This window comes from Coloeus monedula (genome assembly GCF_965178545.1).
Source record: "Coloeus monedula genome assembly, chromosome: 32".
NCBI lineage: Eukaryota > Metazoa > Chordata > Aves > Passeriformes > Corvidae > Coloeus > Coloeus monedula.
In genome coordinates, this window is record NC_138812.1 from 2,168,400 (window position 1) to 2,179,709 (window position 11,310).

An 11,310-nucleotide genomic window follows, 5' to 3' on the forward strand; every position below is an offset into this window, starting at 1 on the left:
CTCTCATGAGTTCCCACTCCATTTACTTTTCCTGTAAGTGTTCTGTTTTGTTGAAGTGAAAGCTCCTCTGGACTCAGGCCCAGAGGGAAGCCAAAGCACAGGGGTTGAATTAAAACCTTTGGACAAGCTGAGATACATGAAGTCACACCAAAGTGAAATAGAAATACAGATTTTTTAACCTTTAGTAGAAATATATGCTAAGTGCCTTAAACATTGAAAAGCTGCAGCAGAGACCTTAAACACAGTTCTTACTGCAGCAGTGTTACCTTTTCACAGAATTCTTTACTTTAGACAAAATATGGATAGAATGACACTGTTCACATTTTTTACATAGAGCGTTCACGTAAACAATAAGAGCTGATAGAAACTGCATCCACAAATCTGTGTAATACCTGTGTAACACTGGTGTGAGGCTTACGACTGTTAGAATTAGACCAGGATCGGTTAAGAAAAGGAAAACTGGAATCGTGTGTTAATCTTATTGGTCAATTAACAAATACAATCCATAATTCTGTAAGAAAAAATATAGAGTCTAGAGTATAGAGCATATAGAACATATAGAGTGTATAGAGCATATAGAAGAAGAAGAAGAAGCTGTTTTTGCCTGTTGTTGCTGTTGCTGCTTGCCTTTATCATGTAACCCCCTTTGAACTCTGCCTTCAAGAAAGCTGTGAGACTATGAAATACAGAACTCAGCAGAACAGCAGCCTCCTCTGCTCTCTCACCCTGGTCCGGGAAGGAAGGGTACCCCGTCCAAAGCTCAACAGCGCAGAGCCCCAAGGCTGCTGTGGGCAGCAGGGCCCAGGGGCCGTTCCCACCCGCAGCGCTCCTGTCCTGGGCTGGGCCTGCACAGGGGCTGGGGCACCATGGCTGGGGCAGCGGGGCACAGAGGGGCCACGGAGCCGCTGCCGGGGCTGACAGCAAGGCCAGGGACACACAGGGAATTTCTGGGCATTGCCTGCGCTGGGCAGGGCTGAGTGTGGGGAAGGCAGAGCTCAGCTGGCCTCGGTGGCTGCAGGAAAAGCCGAGAGCCCGAAGAGCCCCCGTGGCTGTGCTGGAGAGCAAGGCTGGAGGAGGGAAATGCGGGGCTGCTGCGGGATGGGGAGGGGGATTGAATTCCAGCAGGCACCGACGGGGGGCTGAGAGACTCAAGGGCTCCTTGGCCTGAGCCTGTCCTGGAAAGGTCTCTCAGCCCTCTATGCCCATGAAGGGCTCCAAGGAGGAGCAGAGCTCATCTTGGCAGGACCCTCATGGAATTCCTGAGGGACAAATGCCAGTGCCTGCCCAGCCTTCCCAATGTCCCTGACACCAAAGGCCTTTCCACATCCCTCGGTTCCAGGTCAGTGCCCAGAACACAGCACAGCCTGTCCAGGTCCTGGGGGCGATTCCCAAGGGAGGCAGCTGTGATTTCTCCCCACAGACCCACCACTCCGGTGTCTCTCTGTGCAGCCCTTGGCTGTCCTGAGCACTTTCCCTGGAGGCTCCCTGCCCTGGACGTTTGTCTCCATGCAGTTCTCAGCACAGCCCAGCAAAGAATTCAGGTGCTTTCCCAGAGGACATTACTCTGGCAGTGAAGTGGCCTCAGGGCACTGTTTGTGCCCCTGGAATTGTGCCAGCCCCGAGTGCTGCTGATGGTGTTTGTGCTCACTCGGGTTCATCTCCCCACACCCACTCGATGCACTGCTGAAGGCTCCTCAGGACACAGCAAACACGGACTGCTGGCCTGGTCACTTGGTGTCCCTCCGTGCAGGGACAAACAACCTCCTGCAGGGGAGGGCAGAGGCCAGTGCTGGGATTGCTGGTGGCAGGGGCTGGTGTGGGACACTTGCCCTGGGCACCTTCCCAGGCTGTGCCCGGAACAAAGGCACAGCCCAGGCCCTGCTCTGCTGCTCCCTCAGGTCCATCCCAGGAGCTCTGGCAGTGCCAGGACACTGCTGCCTGCCCCCCCTGCACACTCCCCCCTGCCCCTGGGCACTGGGGTTTGCTTTGCCAGGGCATTCCTGGGGCACATTCCTGACAGCAGCTCTGGAGGAGAGCGAAGCCTTCCTGCCCTGCCCCCAGGAGATGCCCTTTGCTGATGGAGCTGCTGTGCTGGAGCCCGGCTGTGTCCCAGCAGTGCCCGTGGCCTGTCCCTGCCTGTGCTCACAGCACGGACACGCAGCAGGACAGTGACCGAGCTGCCCGAGCACTCCGGCCTTGCACCCTCAGAAGGGCTGGGAAAGGGAGTGTGGAGCTGGGAAGAGCAGAGGTGGGAAGAGGCTGGGCCATTGTCCCTGGCCGTGCTGCTGTGCTGGGAGTCTCTTCCCTCCAGCTCTGCCCACAGGCACTGCCCCTGCAGAGCCAGAGAAGGGCTGAGGAACAAACCTTGGACACAAAGGTCAGGACAGCCCCTTGTTTTGATTCAAATGCACAGGGAAGAAGCCTCTGGAAAGTCTTTGTGTTTCAAAAGAAAGGTAGATGTTCATGCAGAAATGCTAGGAGTAGTACTACAGTACTTTATAAGAAGCAGAATAACACCAGAAAAAGAATAAGAAAAAGCACCAATGAAAATATGGACAAAGAGGAAAAAGAGGCCAAGATTGTAAAGAGTTACATTCTGAAGGTTCTGGAGCAGAAAAGAGAGAGTTTATTGCTTCTGAGAAGCATCCTAGTCATAATTTTCCTCGCATGGCAGAAGGAAATAGAAAGATTTTAACTTGTGAAAAGTATCCAGTCCTCACTTTCCTCAGGGCATCCCTGAGCTCCTGGTTCCTCAGGCTGTAGATGAGGGGGTTCAGGGCTGGAGGCACCACCGAGTACAGAACTGACAGGGCCACATCCAGGGATGGGAGGAGATGGAGGGGGGCTTCAGGTGGGCAAACATAACAGTGCTGAGGAACAGAGAGAGCACGGCCAGGTGAGGGAGGCACGTGGAAAAGGCTTTGTGCCGGCCCTGCTCAGAGGGGATCCTCAGCACAGCCCTGAAGATCTGCACATAGGAGAAAACCATGAACACAAAACAGCCAAAGAGCAAACAGGCACTGACAGTGATGAGCCCAAGTTCCCTGAGGTGGCAGTGTGAGCAGGAGAGCTTGAGGATGTGTGGGATTTCACAGAAGAACTGGCCCAGGGCATTGCCCTGGCCCAGGGGCAGGGAAAATGTATTGGCCGTGTGCATGAGAGCGTAGAGAAAGGCACTGGCCCAGGCAGCTGCTGCCATGTGGGCACAAGCTCTGCTGCCCAGGAGGGTCCCGTAGTGCAGGGCTTTGCAGATGGACACGTAGCGCTCGTAGCACATGATGGTGAGGAGGAAATCCTCTGCTGAGAGGAAGAAGAGAAAGAAAAACACGTGAGCAGCACATGCTGAGTAGGAGATGTGGCTGGTGCCCCAGAGGGAATTGTGCATGGCCTTGGGGACAGTGGTGCAGATGGAGCCCAGGTCGGTGAGGGCCAGGCTGAGCAGGAAGAAGAACATGGGGCTGTGCAGGTGCTGGCCGCAGGCTCCGGCGCTGATGATGAGGCCGCTGCCCAGGAGGGCAGCCAGGGAGATGCCCAGGAAGAGGCAGAAGTGCAGGAGCTGCAGCTGCCGCGTGTCTGCCAATGCCAGCAGGAGGAAGGGGCTGATGGAGCTGCTGTTGCACATTTTGAGCCTCTGGCCATGGAGTGCTGTTGAAGGACGAGACAGTGAGGAGTCAGGGGAGACTTTGCTGAGCAATGTCCAAGCCCTTTCTCCTGGCCCTGCCCCCCAGTTTTCCTTTTCTCAGAGCCCTTCCCTCAGCCCCGTGCCTGGAGCTCTGCTGGGATCTGGCCCCGTTGCTGAGACGAGCAGGGGCTGTGCCCATGGACAGCGAGGAGTCAGCTCTGCTCTGCTTCAGCGGGGACATGGGAATGGGGACAGGGGCCGGTCCTGGGGCTGGACTCCATCAGCCCAAAGTGCTCCTGAGGCAGAGGAGCTGGGCAGCATCTCCTGTGCCAGGGCTAAGGAACGGTGACGGCCAAAGGCACTTTGAGAGGGTTTCCTGCTGTGCCCAGGGAGAGCAGAGAGAGCTGTGCAAGGCAAGAGCATTGGCTGTAACTCAGAGAAGGGTGAGGGGAGCTGCTCTGTCCCTCCATCTGTCCCCAGCTGCCCCTCCTGAAATCGAGGGCAGTCACTGTGTTCCCCTGAAAATCAGCCTGGCAATCAGCCTGGCACAGCTGAGAGCAGAGGGACCCACAGCAGAGCAAAGTGGCTCAGCCTTTCTCAGAGTCTCAGCCCCACTGCTGGCCAAGGACACTCCCGGCCCCAGTGTCCCCTGGAAGGCAGCTCACAGCTGGGATGGCATCCCGAGGGCACAGCGAGGGTCCTGTCCATGGCCCTGCTGGAGGAGAGCCGGCTCATTGCCAGCCTCCCAGCCCGGCGTGCCCAGAGCTCCCGGGGCACAGGGAGCTGGGACACCCCATTGCTGTGCTCAGCCTGCACAGGAGGAGCCCCAGGGCTGGGCCTGAGCCTGCAGCTGGAGCTGCCATTCCCAGAGAGCCCCTGAGCAGCGCCAGGAGCAGCTGAGCAGGGCAAGGAGAGAGAGCCGGGCCCTGAGGAAAAGCCTTTCCCTGCGCAGCGCTGCCCAGCCCCTCCCGGGCAGCACCAGGGCAGGACAGTCGCCCTCAGGCCCCGGGCAGCAGGAACGGGCCCGCGGCCGCAGAGATGCCCTTCATCTCTGGTGCTGCTCTGCCGGCCCAGGAGGGCACCGAGGGCCCCGAGCCCCCGGGCTGAGGGCCCCGAGCCCCCGGGCTGAGGGCTGTGCTGGCTGCGAGGGGACACCGGGGCTGCGCTGCTCAGCGCGGTGTCTGCACTGCAGGGCAGGCCCGGCAGCTGCCACAGCTCCCCTCAGCAGGGCTGCCCTCAGCGCTGCCTCCCTCCCTCCCTGCCCACGGCTCTGCTGCTGGAGCTGTCCCAGCCGGGAGCTGCTCCTGCGGCCCGGGCTCCGTCCCTGCCGCTGCTGCCGGAGCCCAGCCCAGCCCCTGGGCCAGCCCTGCCCGGCAGCCGCTCGGGGCTGCGAGGATTAAAGAGCAGCTCCCCCGGGCCTGGGCACCATGGAAAGGTGATGCTGGCTGGATCTGGAGGCCGCGGAGGTGCAGGCACTTGCTGAGGCTCCCAGGAATCCTCAGTGGGATGGTTTAAGAGCCTCAGCCCCTGCTCCACCTGCACAGCTGAGTTTCCATTCCCACCAAGCTGAGCCTGGGAAAAGTGGGAGCACAAACTGAGGAAAGCAGAGACTCAAGCAGGAATCTCCTGCCCTGAATGTGCTCATGAAAATCCCCTCAGGAATGAGCTGGGCATGAGCTGGAGCTCTGAGCAGCCCTGGCCCCCACAGCAGCCTCTCCACAGCAGCAGGACCTGCCCTGCAGGAGTCACTCCTTGCAGCCACAGCTCCCCTGCACCGCCCATGGGGAGCTGCCAGGCAGGCTGAGAGCTGCCCCTGGCAGGTGGCAGATGCCCTGGCCTGGCAAAGAGCCCTCAGGGCTGCAGGAGCTGCTCTGCAGGACAGCCCTGGGCACCCCTGGCTGCTGCCCACCTTCACAGCCTGCAGCCGGCCCTGGCAGCAGGAGCCGTCCTGCCCTGTCCCTCTGACGGTGCCCAGGGCAGCCCCGCTCTGCAGCACATCCTCCCCCAAGGCAGGAACGGCAGCAGAGCCATCCTCACAGCCATGGCAGCCGTGCCATGGGCCAGCTCTAGAGGATCCCTGCAGCCAGAGACTCACTGTGTCCCACGCTGGGAAGGTTTCTCCAGGAATGAGTTCAGAGCTGCCCTCCCAGCTGCTTTAGCCAGCTCTCTGCTCACTCCTGCCAGGTACCTGCAGGCAGTGCCCTCAGCCCTGCTGGGCTGGCAGAGGAGCTGCTCCTCAGCAGAGCTGCCTCTTTGAAGCTCTCACTGGTTGCCAGGAGCTTGAGAGTTCCCTCTGTGCCAGGAGCCCAGCCCAGCTCAGCAGCACAGCAGCAGCACAAGGATTTTAATGACCCTCTCGGGCTTTGGTGTTGTTCACATCAGACTCAGTCCCTCAGAGTGTCTTCAAAAAACTTCCCAAGAACTCAAAGTCAGATTCAAAGTCCAAAGTTTCTTTAACTTTTAATGGGTCCCAGTGAGGGACACGACTCACGTGAAAGTGTCCCCAGGTTCCAGTGAGAGCAGAACTCTGGAGGCAGCGATGGCAGGGGGGGACAAGCAAGGGAAAGGTGTCTCTGGTGCTGAGCAAAGCTGGCTGTGTTCCATGAGTGCAAAGGGCCAAGGCCTGAGCCCCAGCCCCTGGCAAGGCAGATCCTGTCCCTCCCTCAGTGCTCAGGGCTCTTGCCGGGGCACTGGGATGTGGGGATGGGCAGTGCCCAGGGCAGCACCATGGGGCAGCCCCTGCCAGGCTGCTGGGCAGGGACAAGGAGGCCCTGAGGCCCCAGGGCTGCAGGGGTCACTTGTCCCCTCCTGGCCTCAGGGCCAGGGCCAGCAGCCGTGGCCAAAGGGCTGCACAAGTTGGCTCCGTCAGGGCCTTGCAGCTGCTGCCCATCCCTCTGCCCTCTGCAGCCCAGGCTGTCCCACGGTGTCCCTGCCCTGCGCCTCTGTCCCTGCAGGCTGTCCTCATCCCCCCGGCTGCCCCACCTGGCTGGCCCCTTCCTTTGCTGGCAGCTCTGCGTCCTGCCTGCCTCTGCCTGGGCACACAAAGCCTTGGGCTGCTCCAGACTCCTTCTGGGGGACGTGTTGCACCCCAGCCCTGCCTGGGAGGGAAATTCCTTTCTCCTGGTGTCCACTCTGGGCCTCCCCAGCTGCCCTGTCACAAAGGCCCCTTGGTTCTTTGGGGCCAGCAGTGCCACAGTGGCCCCTTGGTTCCATGGAACGCCACAGGGTCACAATGGTCCCCTTGGTGCCACCAGCCCTGCAGGGTCACAACGGCCCCTGGGTTCCACGAGGCCACGCAGGGTCACAGTGGTCTCCAGAGGAAGGGCAGCACCGAGCCCCAGGGTTTCAGGGGCAGATGAGACACAGCCACCAGAGGCCAAGGCCAGCCACATCTGTCTGTCCTGGCAGGTTTGTCTGGGAGCAGCCCTTGGATATTGGGAATTTGGGAGGTGGAATCCCAATTTTGGCCATGGGCACCTTGTTGAGAAGGATGGGTTTATTCCACATGAAAGAAAAGCACAAAGTCCAAGAGTTTTGGAAGAAGATGAGAGGTGGCCACCATGGGCGAGGGCAGCCAGACCTGTCTCTCATGGCAGCTTTTGTCTGGGAGCAATCCTTGGATAGACAGAATTTGGGAGGTAGAATCTCAGTTTTGGCCATGGGAGCCTGGATGGGAAGGATGGTTCTCTTCTTTAGGAAGGAAAGCACGGAGCCCCAGGAGCCCCAGGGCTCCTGAGCCAGCCCCTGCTGCCCCGGGAGGGAATTTGGGGAGGGGGCAGAGGGGGTGCGCAGCCCCCGCCGGGGGATGACCCCGGCCCAGCGCCCTTCGTTCAGCACCGAGCTGGGCTTGGGGCCGCAGGAGGAAGAGGCCGATGGGAAGCAGATCCTGCAGGGGGGACAGGGCTTGGGCTCAGGGCAAGGTCCTGCCCTGCACACCTGGCTCAGGTGTGAGCCTGCCCCGGGAAGGGAGCGGGACATTGCCATCCCCACGGATCAGGGCTGGGAGCAGCGCTGGGAGCACGGACATGGAAATCCTGGGAGCCACTGGGACCGCCCTGGGGGGTGAATGATCCCCCCCAGCACCTTTCCAGGCCGCCCTGCGAGCTGAGAAATGCTCGCTGGGCCTCGGCCTTGGCCAAGAGCCCCCGGGCTCAGCTGCTCTGAGCTCAGGCGCTGCCGGCTCCCGCAGCCCGCCCAGGGCCGCCCTGCCCGTGCCGGGGCTGTGCTGGAATTCTCTGCTGCTGCTGGGCCACTCGGGGGCTCTGGCCCAGCAGGAAAGGTGACCCTGAGCCAGGAGCTTTCCTTGGCCGCAGCAAAGCCTCGGCACAGAAAGACCTTCCCAGCGCTGTGCCCTGGGCCGGGAGGGATTGTGCCACCAGAGCTGTCCCTCCATTTCTTCTGCCAGGCAGCTTTAGCTCATGAAAAGTGGAGAAGCCAGAGCTGCCTCTCAGCTTTCCGCAGTCCTGCAGAGCAATCCTGTGTTGGAAGCAGCCTGGGAACAGGGTTGAGGTGGCAGGGCAGGGGAATTGAGAGCCCTTTCCTCCGCCGTGGGCCCAGGCTCTGGCCCTTGCCCTTTGCAATGGCCCTGCAGCTGCCAGAGGGGCCTTTTTGGCTCAGCTGAGAGCAGTCCTGCTGCAAGGCTGTCCTCGAGCTGCTTGGGCTGCACATGTGCCCAGGGAATGCTCATTGCTTGCAGTCTCAGGCGCTGTGCGTGTGCAGGTGTAACTACTGCAGGAGGGAACAGCTCTGCTGGGGGCAGTTCTCTTTTTCTTGGTGGTTTTTCTGTTGAAGGAACGTTCCCTGCCAGCTGTGGGCAGAGCTGTGTAGCTGTATGTGCCACTTGTGTGTGGCACTGTGGCTCAGGAGGTGGCCAAGGGGAGCTTGGCCGAGGTGTGGGCAGAGGAATGGCCATCAGGCCAGGCTGGGGGGTCAGCGGCCGGTCAGTTGCGTTGCGTGGCCGCGGCTCTGGAGGCTTGTGTGGGAGCGTGTGCAGGGCTGGAAGGCTGGGGCTGCCGCCGCTGTGTCCCAGAGCCGGGAAGGCCGGGGCTGGCCCGGCCCTGGCCCGGCCCCGCCAGCTCTGGCAGCTGCCGGCGGGGACACAAAGGGCAGCTCCGAGCTGCGGCCGCTGCGCTGCGGCCGCACAAAGGCAGCGCCCGCAGAGCTCCAGGGCAAGGTCCTGGCCCTGGCTCGGGGCTGGGCCGGGGCCAGCGGCAGAAAATCAACTTGCAGCTTGGGCCCCGCAGCAGGGAGGAGCAGCAATTGCTGGCTGAGAGAGACTCTTGCCAAGGGCCTGCGGGGCCGGGCCCCAGGGAACGGCTTCCCGCTGCCCGAGGGCAGGCTGAGATGGGATGTGGGGCAGCAATGGTTCCCTGGCAGGGCGCTCAGGGCCTGGCCCAGGCTGGCCCCAGAAGCTGCGGCTGCCCCCGCATCCCTGCAAGTGTCCCAGGCCGGCTCGGCCATTGGGGCTTCCTGCCCAGGAGGGCTGGGCTGGGCTGGGCTGGGGCTGCTGAGGGCGGGATGGGCTCTGCCTGAGACAGCTGAAGGCTGCACATGATGAGGCCGGGGGGACCCCGTTCCTCAGTGGGTTCTGGGGTATCCCACATTCCTGAAGGGATGTCAGGGTATGTCCCGTTCCTGAGGCAGTTTTGGGGTCCCCCCAATGCTTTGGGAGGGGTTGTGAGAGGGGGGCTCTGGTACTTGGAAGGGGGACCTATTGTCAGGGATGTGGGGAGCCCATTTTGGGAAGGATGCTGCTGTTTGTGGCAATGTTGAGAGGTTCTGAATGGGCTGTGGGGCCCTGGCTCTCATTTTGGGACTTGAGGTGAGCCCATGGACACAGCAAGGCCTGAGGAGAGGTTCCAAGCTCCCATTTGGGATGGAGGGATTGAGCAGGAGCCTCCAATCAACTCAAAGCCAGCCCCAATGTGTCGATGGCAGCCCCAAATGGCTCGATCCGTCAGCCCCAAGGCCCGGCTGTGGGGAGTCAGGAAGCACAGAAGGGGAATTGGTGTCCAGGAGGGGTGGGGTGGGATGGGATGGGATGGGATGGGATGGGATGGGATGGGATGGGATGGGATGGGGGTGGGGCTGGCATCGTGGGGGTTGGATGAAATTTAGGAGGGATGGGGTGGTTTGAGCACTTGGAGTGGGGGACTGAAGGGAGGGAAACAGGAGCTGCTTTTGGGGAGGCTCCTGGTGCTTTTTCGCAGTTTTGGGGCCTCTAAGTGGCTTCTGGGAGGTTGCAGTGAATTTTGGGAAGGTGCTGTAAACCCCCCGCAATTTTGGGGGGCTGAGGTGAAGTCCCCACATTTTGGGAGGGTGAGGGGATCCCAATTGGGAGGGGGTCCTGCTGCTTTGCACCCCTTAAGTGGGGTGAGAATTGAGGAAGGAATTCGGAAGGAAGGAATTCGGAATTCGGAAGGAAGGAAGGAAGGAAGGAAGGAAGGAAGGAAGGAAGGAAGGAAGGAAGGAAGGATGGAAGGAAAGTAAAATCGAAGAAAGAAAAGAAGAAAGAAGGAAAGAGAGGAACAAGAAATAATAAAAAAGAAAAAAAAGAAAGAAAAAAATTAAAAATGAAGGAAGGAAGCAAGAAAGAGATAATAAAAATGAAAAAAAGAAAAGAAGAAAGGAAGATCAAAAGACATATAAAAAAGAAAATGAAAGTGATTAAAAAAGAAAAAAGAAAGAAAGCAAGACTAAATAACATGAAACCAACAAGGAAAAATATTTAAAAAGAAAGAAAAATCATTAAAAAATGAAGGAAGCAAGCAAGCAAAAAGATAATAAAAATGAAAGAAAGGAAGAAAAGAGGAAAGAAAGAAAGTGAAAGAAAAGAAAAATTAACAAGAAAATGAAAAAAGTGAAGAATATAGAAAAGAAGAAAGAAACAAAGAAATAAACAAAGAAAGCAAGAGTACATAACCTGAAGGCAACAGGAAAATAAAAGAAAAAGAAAAAAAAGAAGAAAGAAAGAAGCAAGGAAGAAAGAAAAAAAGAACAGAAAGACACAAGAAAAAAACAAAAGAAGAACAGAAAGAAAGCCAAAAGAGAAAGAAGGAAGACACAAAGCAACAAAAAAAATTTAAAAGAAAGAAAAAAAGATAAAAGAGTGAAGAATGAAGAAAGCAAGCTAAAAGAAATCAACACGAAAATTTAAAAAGCAAAGGAAAGTAAAAGATAAAGGAAAGACTCAATAATGTGAGACCAAGAAGAAAAATGAAAAAAAAAGAAATGAAGAAGAAAGCAGCAAGAAACAATTAAAGAACCAAGAGAAATATTGAAAAATGAAGAAAGAAAGAAAAAAGCAAGAAGGTAATAAAAATGAAAGAAGGAAAGGAAGAAAAAAAGAAAGACTGAAAACATGAAACCAGCAAGAAAATAAATGTTAAGAAAAGTCAAAAAAAGAAGAAAGAAACAAGGAAGAAAGAAAATGACAGAAAGAAAGACATGAGAAAAAATAAAAGTACAAGAGAACCAAAGAAAGCAGAAGAAGAAAGAAAGATGAAAAACAGAAAGCAACAAAGACAAGAAAAAGAAAAAAGGTAAAAAAATGAAGGAAAGAAATAGAAGGAAAGAAAACAAAAAGAAATCCACAAGAAAATTTTAAAAGTGAAGAAAAAGAGAAGAAGAAAGAAAGACTAAGTAATGTGAAACAAAAAAACTTTTTACAAAAAGAGGAAAGAACCAAA

At 57.0% G+C, this 11,310-nt stretch overlaps 1 protein-coding gene across 1 annotated transcript; it reads right to left on the reverse strand.

Annotated features, from left to right (window-relative positions):
• Positions 1-2,773: 2,773 nt before the first annotated feature.
• Positions 2,774-3,622, reverse strand: LOC309583728 (olfactory receptor 14J1-like; the record flags this gene model as incomplete). The annotated part of the gene is made up of 1 exon (XM_082299509.1): positions 2,774-3,622. The coding sequence occupies one exon, from the start codon at positions 3,620-3,622 to the stop codon at positions 2,774-2,776; it is 849 nt and encodes a 282-aa protein (XP_082155635.1).
• Between the last annotated feature and the right edge of the window lie 7,688 nt (positions 3,623-11,310).